A 14,466-nucleotide genomic window follows, 5' to 3' on the forward strand; every position below is an offset into this window, starting at 1 on the left:
ATCATCCCCAAATACAACACTGCGGCCAGATCAAGTACTAAGAATACCATTCCATCCACACTAGGGGGATTTGACCACTTTCCTATGGCAGTGATGTTGGAGCTGAAACTGCAGAGATAGATTGATGTACGTTAGGCAAAGAGGAGGGAAAGAACAGTCAGGGCAAAGCGACTAGCACATGCAAAGGCCCTGTGGCACGAAGGAACATGGTGAGTGTGAGGGGCTGAAATAAATCAACATCATGGGGGCCCAAAGGCTGAGGGGATATAGAGGAGGATGAAGACACAGGAGGAAACAGACTCTGCCCGGCCACGTTGCTCACATGATGGAGGTTTTCTTTAAGCAGAGGAGAATGTTGGAGCTAACCATTAAGTCTGGTTCTGTCCTGTCCCATATTCGGGTTAAAGGTTAACCTCCTTCCACTCACCAGTCCAGGCATTTACCAAAACCCCTATACACGTATTATGTGCCATTCGTTCATTCATTCTTTCAAAGATTTCTCGAAGTTGGTTTAGCGATGTGTCTGGCACCAGGCTAAGCACTAGAAAGATAATGGTGAGCACAGAAAGGGCCCCTACACTCACTCCCATTCTCGTCAAGACAGGGAAGGAAAATGAGCGATTCCAGCGAAGTGTAATTAGCACTTTGTGAGGTAGAGTAGCAGGTGTGATGGATTTGCCTTTCCCCCCGAATACATTTCGCTCCGACCTTTCCACATCTGCGCGTCTCTGGCCCTGCTAGCTACTCGTCATGCCCTTGCTCTTCTCTCCCAGCCACCGCTTTTATTGTCTATTAAATTAATAGACGAAAGATGTTAAAATGAATCTTCCTAAATCACTTCAGTGGAACTGGCAGCATTTTGCCAGCTGCGACTCTCAGTGTCTAATCTTGGCTGACCCAGTTTCTCTGCCTCAGACGAGCAATGACAGTGCCCCATCGGCTCTATTATCTAGGTCATCGAACAGCAGCCACAGTGCATCCCCTCTCTGCCGGCACCCACCTCTCCTGCAGGCGCGGGGTTCCTCGCACAGCCTTCCTGTGCGAGGGTGGCATTGGGTGACCTGTGCACATCTAGTCTGGGGGTGGCTTAGGCTTCCTGATCCTTGGGGTGGGAGCCTTCCTGATCAGGGTGTGGGTCCTGTGCCTTGCAGGTGACCACTTCAGAAATGCCGCCCTCTCGGTTACCGCGAAGCAGTGGGTGGAGGTGACAGTTTCCAGGCCCTCTTTCCTCCTCCCTCAGTTGACAGCTCAAGTCCAGAATAAGAAGTCTGTGTCCCAGTGATTAAAACAGCAACAAGCCATGTAAAACTGTGCACGTGGTCTGCCCAGGTCACGCTGGTCGAGAGTGGGGGTCTGGAATCCCAGTTCTGCCTCTGGCTGTGTGATTTTGAGCCACACGCTTGGCCTCTCTGAGCCCGTACATGGGGTAATGGAGTCTACTCATGAGATGTCATAGATAAGTAGTTTAGCATAATGACTGATGATGTTGTAGCCGTTTTTGTGATCCTAGCAGTTATTATGTGATTTTCAAAATTCAGCTCCCTTTTCTGGTTTGGGGGTAGAAGGCACATTTGCATAGATTTGGTCGAGTCTTTGCGTCCAACTCCGTGTTGAATGTAGTCACACCTAACAGACCAAATGGAGGTAATGAGATTTCTTCCCTGCGCCCCGTCTCCCCTGCTCCATTGGACATGGAGCTGTCTTCTGGCCTCTCCTAGGCCAGAAGTAATGACAAGTTCTTTTCTCTCTTTCTCCCCTCCCATCTTCTCGCCCTTATGTAGGTGAAAAGCGCATTGAGGTTCTGGCTGAAGTCTGGGACCACTTCTTCGCTGAGACTCTCCCCACCCTGCAGGCAATATTTTATCCAGTCCAGGTCAGTCTCGCTGAACGGCCTCAGCTTGACCTTTGCCACCTGGAGCCCCCCGGTGCATGGGGGAGAGCCAGGAGGTTGGGGCCTGAGTCGGGTAAGGACTTGGGGAGTCTGCAGGGCATTCTGGTTCTATATTTAGCATTTAACCTCAAGGAAAGAGGAGGCCCCGCAGAAGCAGCTGTCCATCTGCCTTGGACACCCTCTTAGAGGTTTGGAGCTTTTCTGTATATTCTTGGAGTGGTTTGCTTCCCGTGGTTTTCAGAAGGAGAAAAGGTGGGGAAAGCAGACCTCTTTTCTTTCCCTTTCACCCCCCTTTCTCAGAGGCACGATGTTAAGCACGTTTCCTGTTGCTCCCGCACTGTGGGAAAGGAACGATGTTCCTCGCCCTCCATGAGGGGTTCCCGAAGACGATACAGCCCAAAGGACACTGGACTAGGGGTCTGGTTGGGTTTGGGTGAATGCTTTTCTCTTCTCTGAGCAAACCTCCATGTCTTGCAAAGGGAGGAATTTAGACTAAAAGATGAGAGGCATCCCTCTCATGTTCTTACCCTGTGACCTCAGCTTATTCTACCATCCGATCCCCTGCTGCCCTCCTGCAGGACCGGTCAGTGCCGGGTCAGAATGGACATCCCCTATGGCAGGTTGAACAGGAGACCACCCTCTCCAAAACAGAAGTCTCTGCCATGCACCTGCGCTGCCGTGGGCTCACTGCCCCACGCCTGCCCAGGGGTCAGGGCTTCGTCTCTAAGTGGGTTGTGTGGGAGCAGGAACTACCTGGTGCCAGAGGGCACGACCCATGTTCTTTGTTTGCTACAAATGCCGCTTTAAAGGAACTTGGGGTTCTTTGAACTCTTTCTCAAATATTTAAACATTGGGGGGCTATGCCTACAGCGTCCATTTCCCATTCAGGACCTGGCCCTCACCCTCACTCTGTCCGGCGTCCCCATGAGAGGATGGGTAGCATGTACATGGCTAGGCCAGCCCCCTGGGCCCGCAAGCTTCTCCCTTCCCTGCAGTAGTCACTCCTCGGCCAGCAGCGGGTCTCAAGAAGACAGTGCTGGCGGGGGGGGGGGGGGGGGGGGGGGGGGNGTGGGGCGGGGGGGCGGGGGTCGACAGATTTAGCAAATGAAAACACAGGATGCTGAGTTAAATTTGGATTTCAGACAAACACGAATAATGTGATGTTTGAGACATATGCTAAAACGCTGTCCAAATTTAACCGGACAGCTTGTGTTTTATCTGGCAACCCCCTTGAAGGGAGTTTGTAGTCCTGGGTCTCTGGTAGGACCAGCTGGGTATGGAATTCCCGGGTGCAGGCACCCAGGCGGGTTTAGGACGGGGAGTGTGGGGTCTGGGTGGGCATGGTCCTGGGACCATCACCAAGGGCCAAGGGCCCTCTTAGGCTCTGGCCCAGGCAGGACCCCAGTTGTGCAGGGCAGAGCCCGCTGCTGCCCTCCTTCTCTGGGGAAATGGTGAGATCTGGCAACAACTGGCGTAGCCCCTGTCCATCTCCCCCTGATTTCCCCAGTGATGCTGTGACTGGTCCAGACACCCTACTTTCAGAACCCCTGCCTTAGGGGTCCTCACTACTCTCAGTCGCACCCCCAGAGGTGTCTGTGAGTCCAGCCAGATCCTTGGATCTCACAGGTCCCTCGTCGGACAAGTGTGGTTCTGAGTGCCTGCCCTGTGCGAGGCTGCAGAACTTTGCCTGCGTTTTTCTGGCTTGTAAAATAAAAGGGCTCCTGGAGGTTAAGTGAGGGCACAGATTCCTACGGGATGAGTAGTCAGTGCCGAGTGCTGGAATGCGGTGCGAAAAATGGAAACTGTAGGACCTTGGAAAAGATGGCGGGGGGTGTGGACCGCTGTCAGGGAAGACGGTCTGGAAGCAGGGGTTGAGCTGAGCCTGTAGGGAGTGGGTGGTGCTGTGTGCGCCTCTTGGGGCTGCAGGGTAGGGGGTGCAGAGATGGCCAAGCACTGTTGCCTGTGTTTCTGCAAACCTTCCTAAGGTGTTACAGGAAATGCAGAACTTAAACCTTGGGAGCCTTGAAGGGTGGGAACCTATGTCCCATTCGGTAGGGTAGTCTCGAATGAGGTTTTTGTCTCTACCAAGAGCAATCGATCTTTTGTATGTTCTGTGTATATATGCGCAAAGGAGAGCCTTGGAAGTGGGTCCTTTCCCCCCCTTTCTGTCTGGGTAGACTTCAGGAGCTCCAAAATCAAGTAGTTCATGTTCGAGATCTAGCGCTACGTGGGGCAAAGGACTGTCACTCTGGGCTCTAGGATTTTTCACCTGTGAAGTGGGTTTTGTGATAGCACCTCTCTCAAAGGGTGGTCGTGGGCATCAAATGTATTATTTACCTGAAGACTGTTTCGAGCTGTGCCTAGCCCACAGACAGAGCACAGGAAGTGTCAGTCCTGGGATTCTCTCTGTGCCGACCCCACGTGGTTGAACAAGCCCCTTTCTCCTACTTTCCCAGTCACTTTTCTTCCTGAGTTACTTGCGCGTATATAAGAGTCTGACAGGTCTCCCATTTTCCTCCTTTGCCTGGCATGTGACTGGTGCTTAAACATTTAACAGATAAAGTGGAGGAAGCAGCCTTGGATGTGAGGAGGAGGTGATGGCCTTTCTCTTGTTTCCCCCATTGTGCGCTCTTCTCCTCCTTTCTGAGCCCTCGTGGTCCCCGTGACAGGCATGGCCCCCCTTCTATGTATTATCTTTGCATTACTGAGGTGGGCTGAGTCAGAGCTCTCATTTTGAAGAGTGGGGGCCAAGTCTCTGATTTTTTGGCAGTGCAGCCCCCACACCAGGCCTTGCAGACCCCCTGTCCTCTCCCATCCTGGGTGCTCTACACCCCACGTGGTTGATGGCGAGTCCCGTGAGCTCTCCCCTCCTGACACTGCCTCTTCTCTCCTCCAGGGCCAGGAGCTGACCATCCGCCAGATCTCCCTCCTGGGCTTCCGAGACCTGGTCCTGCTCAAGGTGAAGCTGGGCGACCTGCTGCTGTTGGCCCAGTCCCAGCTGCCCTCGTCCATTGTCCAGATGTTGCTCATCCTGCAGGTGAGGCCCCGGAGAAGACGCGCCCCCAAGGCTCAAAGAAGAAAAGAAGGGACTAGGGGAAGGAACCAAGTGCCCAGAGTACTTTAGCTTCGTGTAGTGTCCTTTAGTCGCTTATGTTCCTTTGTCACTGGGCATCTTCAAGGTCACTGAGCATCTTCAAGGTCCCTGGCGCTGTGCTGGGACCCCAGTGGGGAGGGAGCAGCAACGCCCTGTCACTCAAACAGCGGACACCCTTCTCTCCTCTCCTCTGTCAGGGAGTCACAGGTTAGGAACAATGACAAGAACCTCCTGCATTCTAGCTCAAGCCAGACCAGGACTCCCTGGAAGGTTCCTGGGGCAGATGAGCTTCCCAAAGGACTGCAACCAGAGGGAGACCATGGTCAAGCCACAGAGCCTGTCTTTCTCCACTTACCAGTCTCCACTTCTGTCTGGCCCACCTTGGTTCTCTGATGCTTCCTCTCCTGGCCTTGCGGGGCCTTGCCTGGCGTTGCCTGGCATTGCCTGGCCTCTCTTGGACTCGGCCTTTCTCTCTGCAGAATTGCATTCCATGCTTTGGTTCGCACCTGATGGAACGTGACATCTTATAGCTCCTGTGTTTCCATCAAGAGACAACCCCAGATGGCTGTCTAGCATCCCTTTGTCCCAATTCTAAATCAACAGTAGGAAGATGAGCTCACATTTGCCGCTTCCTGCCAGGCAGGGGCCAAAGACTTTGTTAAACGTGTTGTTCTCCAAATCAAATAACCCAAATGACCACATGGTGAGGTGGGCACTGTTGTGGTCCCATTTTACAGGTGAGGATAGTGAAACTCAGGGAGTTTACGTACTTGCCTGAGGTCCCTTGGCAAGGTGGTAAGTTTCAGAACCACGGACACTCGGGGAAAGACGTTGATTGCTCCAGCTTGGGCTATGGAACTCCCCGCGGCACAGCCAGCTATGACCTTGAGTGGGATCGAGGAGTATAAACATGACCTCAGCGATCCCAGACCTGTGGATGGGAGTGCATACTTCTCAAGAAACAGGGCTTGTGGGCTAGGGACACCCCTCCCCCCCCAAGTAGGTGACAACCATCCTTCACCTCTGTACCAATTCCAGATCCTGCAGTATCAGCTCTGAGCCCGTCCATGGGAAACAGTTCTATCCTCCTCAGGCAGCCTGTGGTCCCAGGTGGTCCTCTCAGCAGGGGTCGGACATCGGCCTTGGGGCCCCGATATCTCCCTTCCCCTTTGGCCGTTCTCTTCCTGTTCTCTAGTTGGACATTCTCCCCCTTTCCTGAAATCAGAGCCAAGGAAGCGTTGCCTCATAGGATGAGAGTGGGCGTAACTGGCTGGAGTGCCAGGCACAGTATTGTTATGTCGGGGAAGGAGAGGGAGAGGGGTGGACAAGTGTGTGTGCGGTTCGTGTCTGAGGAGCAGAAAACAGAGCTTGGATCCCGAATAAGGAACCTAGAATATGGGTTCCTAGGGGTTCGGAGAGGAAGATTGGGAAAGTTGGGTTTCCACCCTCTCATTTCCGTGTGTAATGTTTTAGGGATGAAAGGTGGTTCCTCTTTTGTTGTTTTGTTTTTTTTGGGGGGAAGGGGAATTGGGGGAAGGGTTCTTACCTGTAAACAGTAGACCAAGAGGGCCTTAATAAATGCCAACATTGTAGGCCCTGTGCCCAGCAACCCAGCAGCCGTCTAAGAAAGCTGTCATCGTCCCCCATGGAGTCCCTAAAAATGGTTAGTCTGCTATCCTGGGGGAATCATCCTTCTTCCCCCTTGGCCCCCACCCCACTTTATTCTCCACGGGGCAGCTTCAGCGCTTCAGCGATCCACGGCGATCTCGGAAAAACAGCCCAAGTCTGTACCCTGGCCTCCGGCCCCCTCCCCTCCCCGGCCTCACTGGAACCTGGCTTCCCAGCTGTTCAGCTGTCCGGCTACACTGGCCTTCTTGGCCTTTCCCCTGTTGTTCAGGGACTTTTGTGCCCCAGTTCCCTCCACCCAGAAAGCTGGGTTTCTAGTGGCCCACCAGCCCCCTCCGGTCAAGGCAGGTCTGTATGTCTTCTGCCTTCAGCACGAGGCACAGTCTTGGGCTCATAGTAGGTGTTAATTAAACATCTGTTCAGTGAATGAGGGCACTGGGTAGTAAGAGCTGGAGTAGGAATGAACCCAGATCTCTGACCTCAGTCCTCTTGGTGGTGACCCTCACACAGGGATTCCAGCCTTGGTGGGAGGAGTATATGTGGAGAAACTCTGGTTGTGACAAATTTCTGGGAAGTCAGGCAAGGAAATAGTCCCTGTTTTCCCTTTTCACAGATGAGGGGAGGTTCAGAGAAGTGGCCAAGTAGTCCACAGTCACATCTTAATTTTTAAGAGATGAATGTGTCACTCATTCCTCAGCCCTTGCTTTTTCTACCTTTCCACTCAGCCTTTCTGAGCTACCCCCGCCTCCCCCACCCCCTGCCATCTTTCAGGAGACTTGGGAATGCCTGTGAGCTTTTAAGATGGTCCCTCTCTAACGTGGAGCTTTGACATCGTTTCCCTGGGACCCTCCTGGGACTGGTTCTAGAGGCCCACGCCCTTCCTCACTCAGACCTACAGAGCCTGGGGCTAGGAGGGTGACAGGGACACACGCAGTTCTTTTCCCAGTCGAGGTCCATCTTCCTGAGCAGGAAGGACAGCAGCTTCTGGTCTGAGCGGAACTTGCATGTTGCACTGCCCGGGGACTATTCCTGCTGCAGGCAACTTGGGCCCCCTTCTCTCCCCAGCCCCCCACCTTCCACAGCTCCATGAGGTCTGGGCCAATTTTCCCTACCTGACTCGGCTTACAGGGCAAAGAGCCATTTCTCAGGCCTTGCTCCCTCCCTTTTCCAGTGCGCTTCCAAAATGCCCCTGGTCAAACCCCCTCCCTTTCCAAAACACACAAGGGGCTCAAAGTTTTCTGCCACGTGCAGCATGGCCCCGTCCTCAGGCTGTCCCAGGAAGGGGCTGAACTGGAGACTTTGACCAGCGTGGACTCTGATTCCTCCTGGCAGGTGGAGGCCGGTCCTGAGATCACCAGGAGGCACCCTGTGCCTTTAAAGCTGCCCCCCTGCCCCCACCCCTGCCACCCCAACCATCCTGGAGCCAACAAGGGGCCAAGTCAGCCTGCTTCTTTGGAAGCATCCACCTCACCTGGTGAGGTGGCCTGGGGGATTGGCCCCTCCGCCTTTATTGCCCGACCGCCTCCCCCTGCAATCCCTGAAAACCCCAGTGCAGGGGTGGGTTCTCACTTTAAAGGGAGGGGGATGCAAAACCCATTCCACTTTGAGAATCCGACAGGCAGCTTGCTGGGCTGGGGACAACGCCCACGGATCCCTGTCTCTGCTCCCCTGCAGGCCCTCAGTGTGAGAGCGTAGCCTGGAGTCCTTCCCCGTGGTCAGTGGAGTCCCCTAGGAGTCTGCTGGCTTTTAAGGAAACCATGGTTACTTCCTGGCTCCTCTCCGGGTCTGACTGCTGTGCCCATTGTTTTGGCTGCTGTTTGCTCTGGCTTCGGCTCCGAGGCCTCTGGTCATGCTGGGCTTCTGAACTGACTTCATCTCGGTGCTAAACCTACATCTTGTTCCACAGTGACTCCCCCTTTCTTCTACTGTTCTGGACGTTTTCATGTTCTGTCCCCTCTCTTTTCTAGCCTGTTAACAAGAGTCAGTGAGATCTGTGTGGAGCCAGACAGCCTGGGTTCCAGTCCCGGGTTTTTGCCAGTTACCAGCTGTGTTTTCCTGGGCAACTTGCTTAAACCCTCTGGGCCTGAATTACCTTGGGTGTGGAATGGAGAGGAGAGGGTCACTGTCCTCGGGTTGTTGGGAAGCCTCTGTGCTTGGACACATATCACGTGCCTGCCTGCTGAGTGTGGCGCAGTTACTGTGACAGTGAGGCTGGGGTACCATGGCTGGGACCATGCCCCAACCTTGGAGCTGGGGTGGGGACCGCCCTGACCCCACTGCATTGGTGAGACCTGTGCGAGAGGCACCATGGCACCCACCGTACACAGTTCTGGTCACAGTGACCCATGACAAGTGCCTTGGGCGTCAGGCCTCAGTTTCCTGCATTGCAGTCATGCTTGAACGTAAGAGGAGGGCCAGCCAGCCGTGGCGACTTTGACTGACATTTGCCTCTCTTGGGTGTTTGTTTCCAGAGTGTTCATGAGCCCACAGGCCCAAGTGAGGGTTACTTGCAGCTGGAGGAGCTGGTGAAGCAAGTGGTTTCTCCTTTCCTGGGCATCAGTGAGGACCGCAGCGTCTCGGGCCCCACGTACACGCTGGGTAAGGGGCACAGCTCTCAAGCTGCTGGGAGCCTTGATGATCGCACCATCGCCGGCTACATTGTACTGGGCCCCGATCATGGGCCAAGACGTTTGCTTCGGGGGCAGGCCCATGCGGAAGTGTGCCTGTTGACCCCCTCCTGCTTTCCGGCTGGCCCGTGTCTGGGTACCCTCCTCCCCCGGGACTCAGTCTGTGCCTGGGTGGCGGTGCTTGTCTGGTCCGCCTCTCTGCTCAGTAGCTGTGATCTTTTTCTCGTGCCTGCCGCGTTAATTTTTCCTGTACCTGATACCAGAAACTGGGCGATACGCCACCACTCCCACTCGAGTGAAAACACCCCCCGTGGCCGTTGCCTTTGAAAGCAGCTGGAAATGGGAAGCCAGCTCCGGCCCATGAGGCCCGAGGAGATGCAGCTGCTGCTCCCCACTGTGTTTCTGGAGGTGCCGCCGGGCCTTCACCCCAAGGAAGGAAGGGGGCTCCCGGATTTGGAGACCAGTCCTGCCAGGGACTGTCGTGGGGCCCAGAAAGTTAGCCTTCCTGAGTGTCAGGCCCTGCGCTAGCCACCCCGGGGGGGGGGGGGGGGCAGGCTAGAGATGGGTCGGGGTAGCTTTTCATCTCAGTGAAACCTCAGTCTGGGTGGGAAAGTGGCTCTGTGACAGGGCTCATCATAAAAGACAGTTCTCAGTTACCCTCTGAAACAAAGGCTCCCCAGACGTCAGGATGTTTTGTCAGCTATTCTGTCTCCAGTAACTGGCATGTCTGGTATACAGTAGGCACTCAAAAATGTACGTTAGATGGATAGCATCTGTACCCTGAGGCCAGGGTGACCAGCACCCACATAGGTGCAGAGATGGAAAGAGATTCCCCGAATTTAGAACCTTTGGCCCCCTCTCCTTGCTGGAATGGAGCTGGAGCTGAACTTCAAAGCCAAAAGGAGAGGCGCAGCCCCGGCGAGGCGCCCGCCCCTTCCCGGGCCTCTCCGCTACAGAGAGAGGCGGGGCTGGCTGCAGTCTTCACAGCCCCATCATGTTTCTCTGGAGACATCAGCTTAACCACAGCCACCGCAGATCGGAGGGTGCTGGCCCCAGCCCGCTCCCTCCCTCCCTCCCTCTCTCCCTCATTCCACACGGGAGCTGGAACCAGCCTGAGTGGAAGCCTGCCCTCCTTGCTGTGACTGGTTGCCATGTTGCTGTGCCCTCCCTGGAGACCAGCTTCCCGCTCGGGCTCAGCCCACTGGTCACCTTGAGTGGGGCAGGAGGACCCAGGCAGATGGCAGGACGCCAGCAGGGTTTGGGGGGCCCTGGCAGGGATTCCATCCATCGTCGCTGGGCCTAGAGCCAGGACCAAGGGTAGATGCGGGAGTTTGTTCAGTGAGGACTCTAAAAGGGGTGTCTTCAGTTCTCCAGCGAAACTGGTAATACGTACTTTGTCAGATTATCGAGCAAGGGCCTAAGGTTTTATTCTCATGCCAAGGCCAATCCTTGCCTTCTAAGGTGTTGTCTGAGTATAGGGATAGGGAGGAAGGAAATGACCCTGTATTGGTTTGTTTTTCATTATTAATTCAGAAAACGCACACTAAGGCCCTGTTCCGGGCACCTTGTAAGGTGCTGCAGGTGCCTCCGTGAACAAAACTGACCCGGCCCCACCCTCTGCGTGCTCAGTCCAGTGAGGAAAGCCACAAACAACAGATGATGACTCATCAGGGCACAAGTGCTCTGTGTGGGGAAGTACAGGGCCAGGGGCCCCATGGCAGGGGGTCTTTACCTAGACAGGAAATCAGGGAGGGCTCCCTGGGGGAAGTGATGGGGAAGAGATATCTCTGATGGGACCTACAGGATGCATATGAGTTAGCTGAACGGCTAGGAAAGGCAGACTGTCCCTGAGGCCAAGGGCAGGATCCCCGGGAGGGCGCTGGGGTGGGGGCAGCGGTTGCCGCATTTGAGGAACTGAAAGAGCTTCGGAGCTGCACTTTGCCTGGTGGCAAGGGCGGCCCCGGGCACAGGCAGCGTCCTGGGCCCTGTGCTGGGCGGGCTGGGCACTGTGCTACCGAGTGGGCACCGCTGTTCCCATTTCAGAGGAAATGAAGGATCGGGGTCACTTGGCTATTGGAGCCAGGCTTCTGAACCCCCAAACTATCTGCACTTTCCCACGAGTCCCACCTCACCCCCTCACCCCAGGAGGTGCGTCTTCCCTCTCAACCCCAGCCCAAGAGCTGTCTGAGACCGGACACCTGCCCTCAAACCCCTGGGTGTGGCAACTCTAAGACGGCCACAGCGGTACCCTTCCTTACCGAGACAGCCCCTGCCAGACTGAGAGGCCTCTCTGGGCCTCTGTCTCCCCCTCTGTAGAGTGGAGACAGTGACCTTGATCCTGCCCGAGGGATGGCTGTGTCCAGATGACCTGCTGACCTGCTGACCTGAAGACTGAGGAGATGCATTGGACACGAGAAACCCCTGTACCCTCAGGAGAACTCTTCCATCATCCCCTGGGGCCTGGCCCGGGCTGGGAGTGGTCAAGGGCAGCTGGCAATCACCTGAAAAGCCACCGTGTAGCAAACACCTGTCTCATTCCAGGTGCTGGGCCAGGCGCTTGGCATGTACTCCCTCCATCCTGGCACGACCAGCAGGAAGTGGGGCAGGGGGTGGGTACCACGGTTACCTCCATCTCTGCCTCATTAACACACATCCCCAGGGTCACACAAGCGGGAAGGTGGCCAGAACCAGAGAGGTGGTCTGATGCTCCTTAGGAGTTTGATCCCGGGATTCATGGGAAAACTCTGCCAGCCAGGCCTGTGGGCTTGAGGGATAAGCCTCGTTCCCTGGACACGCAAGGCTTGCTTCAGAGAGAAAAGATGAGTCTGAGGCCGTGTGGAGTGATGTGTGTGTGTGCATGTCTCCCTCCAAAGCCGTCATTTTCCCCGGCAGTGGGGAAGAGAGGGATGGTAATGAATCCTTAAATAGGCCAATTTGTCAGAACCCAGGCCCCCATCCTACCTTTCCAGAAATCCCCGAATTTTCCAAGCCGCTGCCCCAGCTGCTCACAGGGGCAGCAAACATCTTGGGCTCCATTTCTCCTGCACAAAAGCCCTGGCCTCCCACACCGACCCCCCACCCCCGCACCCCTCATTGTGTCCCCAGGGGGAGGGCCCTTTGCTTCCAGATACTGTAACTTCTCTTCCTGACAAGTAGGCATTCATGGGCTTTCAGGTGCAGCGGCCTGGAGAGGGTCGCCCACAATGGACTTGGTGTGCAGGGGTCACAGTGCCTGCATTGTGGCCGCCACTCCGGTGGGGCCAGGCCGGTGAGCCATGGAGATCAAAGGCCTGGGAACTCAGGCCCCAACAAAGGGCCGGAGGACCGCCTCACCCAGGCTTTTTTCTGTCAGGGGTGTGAAAGGAGCGTGCAGGGGGGAGAATGCCAGCGCTGGGCGGCGGCGGGAACCTGGTGCCTGAGGAAGGAAGAAAGGCTGCCCTCGCCCCATCCCGTGCGAAAGGCAGGAGGAGGAGGCGGCCCCGGGTTGGGTGCCAGCAGAGGGGGTGGGTCCCTTCCCTGCTCAAAGGGCACCATGGTGAGGGAGGGACCCTTTTTCTGAAGCCCCAGGGGATACCAATAGCTTCATCTGTCCCTTGGTGGGAGGTTTCCTTCTCTGAGTGGCAGGACTGCGTCTCCCCTGGTGTGGAGAAGTGGGGAGAAAGCAAACAGCAGCAGTGTGGGGAGCTGTCCATCAGGCCTGGTGTCTTTGAAGGCCTCCCAAGGGCGCCCAGTGCGGGCTGACCCCACTGGGGACACAGCTGGTGCGCTTGCCTGAGGGTTGCATCTGCAGTCTGGCGGGAATTCAGCAAGGAAGCATATCTGCCCAGGGGACTCGACACAGCCCTGGGGCCCCTGTGGTCTGGGTTCTGCCCACACCCGGTCTTGGGAACCAAAACATTTCAGCCAGAAAGCAGAAGGAAGGGCTGTAGGCCTCTCCGGTGACTCATCATGGGGAAGGCAGGGAGCTGCAGTAAGGAGCAAGGTGGGGCCAGCTGCAAACGGAGCTGGGCCTTGGAAACTACAAGGGCTGCGCTTCAGCTGTGTGGCCTGGAGTAAGTTACTTAATGTCTCTGAGCTGCCAAGGGCTGAGTGCAGAGAAGAAAGGAATTGCCCTGCCTTAGGGCAGGACCCAGGCAGAGCTGCTATCTGCCACATTATGTGCCCCAGCTAGAGGTGGCCTGGCCCCTGGGGAACCATACCAGATGAGGCACTGTGTTGCCTCCCCCTCCCTCTCCTGGACCCCGGACCACACCCCAGCACCAGCCATGCTGTGTAGCCACGGCCTGGTTGTTTGTCGATCTGCCCCTTACACTATGAGCTCACTGAGGGCAGGGTGCACATGGTTCCCCTTGTAGCCCAAGCCCCAGCATAGGCCTGTCAGTGAGTGAGTGGGTGGCCGTTCGGGGTTCAGTCTGTTAGTCACTCTGAGAGGAGCAGGCCCATCTGAAATGATCCTTCTGTGGGACTCCTTTGAATCCCCACGGTGTTTTTGTGAGTACCTCTGCCTTGGCATTGGCCATGTTGACCTATTTGAATAGTTGTCTGTGTATGGGCCTCCCAGGGGTCACAGGCCAGAGCTCCACTGTGGGCCCTGGGCTTGAGTTCTGGTTGCATCACCGACTGTGACTGTAAAGTTATGTGGCATCTTAACCTCAGGTGCCTTTTCTCCAAAATGGTCTCAAGGAGATTATGTGGGTGAAGCATATCCTTTCATGATCCAGAACCCAGCACATAGTAGGTACTCAGTTAATGATTGTGCTTTAGACAGCTCCCCGCCCCCCCACACACACATCTCAGCACTGGGCTCAAGGCCCTCTGGCAGCCTCGGATCACATCCATGTTTCTATTTCTCCTGCAGCGAGCAAGGTGTTTTGCACTTTGTAGCTCACGGAGTGTTTCTTGTGGTGGGGGGAGTGTGCAGGAGTCCTGGGGACCCCCTCCTCAGGCTGCCCACCCTGACTCTGGCCCCAGCTCCCAGCCGCAGCCCCACTGGCCTCTCTTGTCAGGTTGCAGCCTGCCAAACCCTCCAAGGACTTTGGGCTGCTGGACTGTCAATGTCAGGGGGGTGGACAACACCCAGGTGCCCATCTGAGACAGGTTTCCCGTCTCATTCTCCCCGGCTGAGGTCCTGCGGGCACCATCAGGTGCATTCCCATTTCTCCTGGGGGGGCTGCTTGTGTCTGCCATATACGTCTGTCCCCCCTGCCCTCAACTTACCCGTGCCCTGG

The 14,466-nt window shown here is 55.9% G+C and overlaps 1 protein-coding gene across 7 annotated transcripts in view; it reads left to right on the forward strand.

The window, feature by feature from the left end:
* PRR5L (proline rich 5 like) overlaps positions 1-14,466 on the forward strand; it is a 69,030-nt gene that overhangs the window by 51,365 nt on the left and 3,199 nt on the right. For all 7 annotated transcript variants that reach the window (XM_037040522.1, XM_037040525.1, XM_037040523.1 and 4 more), the window contains 3 exons: positions 1,782-1,873; positions 4,788-4,928; positions 9,083-9,209. In XM_037040522.1, the coding sequence (XP_036896417.1) occupies positions 1,782-1,873; positions 4,788-4,928; positions 9,083-9,209 (360 nt within the window). The remainder of the gene's footprint in view (positions 1-1,781; positions 1,874-4,787; positions 4,929-9,082; positions 9,210-14,466) is intronic.

Source organism: Sturnira hondurensis, unplaced genomic scaffold (assembly GCF_014824575.4).
Source record: "Sturnira hondurensis isolate 20B ecotype Veracruz unplaced genomic scaffold, ASM1482457v3 Scaffold0002638, whole genome shotgun sequence".
NCBI lineage: Eukaryota > Metazoa > Chordata > Mammalia > Chiroptera > Phyllostomidae > Sturnira > Sturnira hondurensis.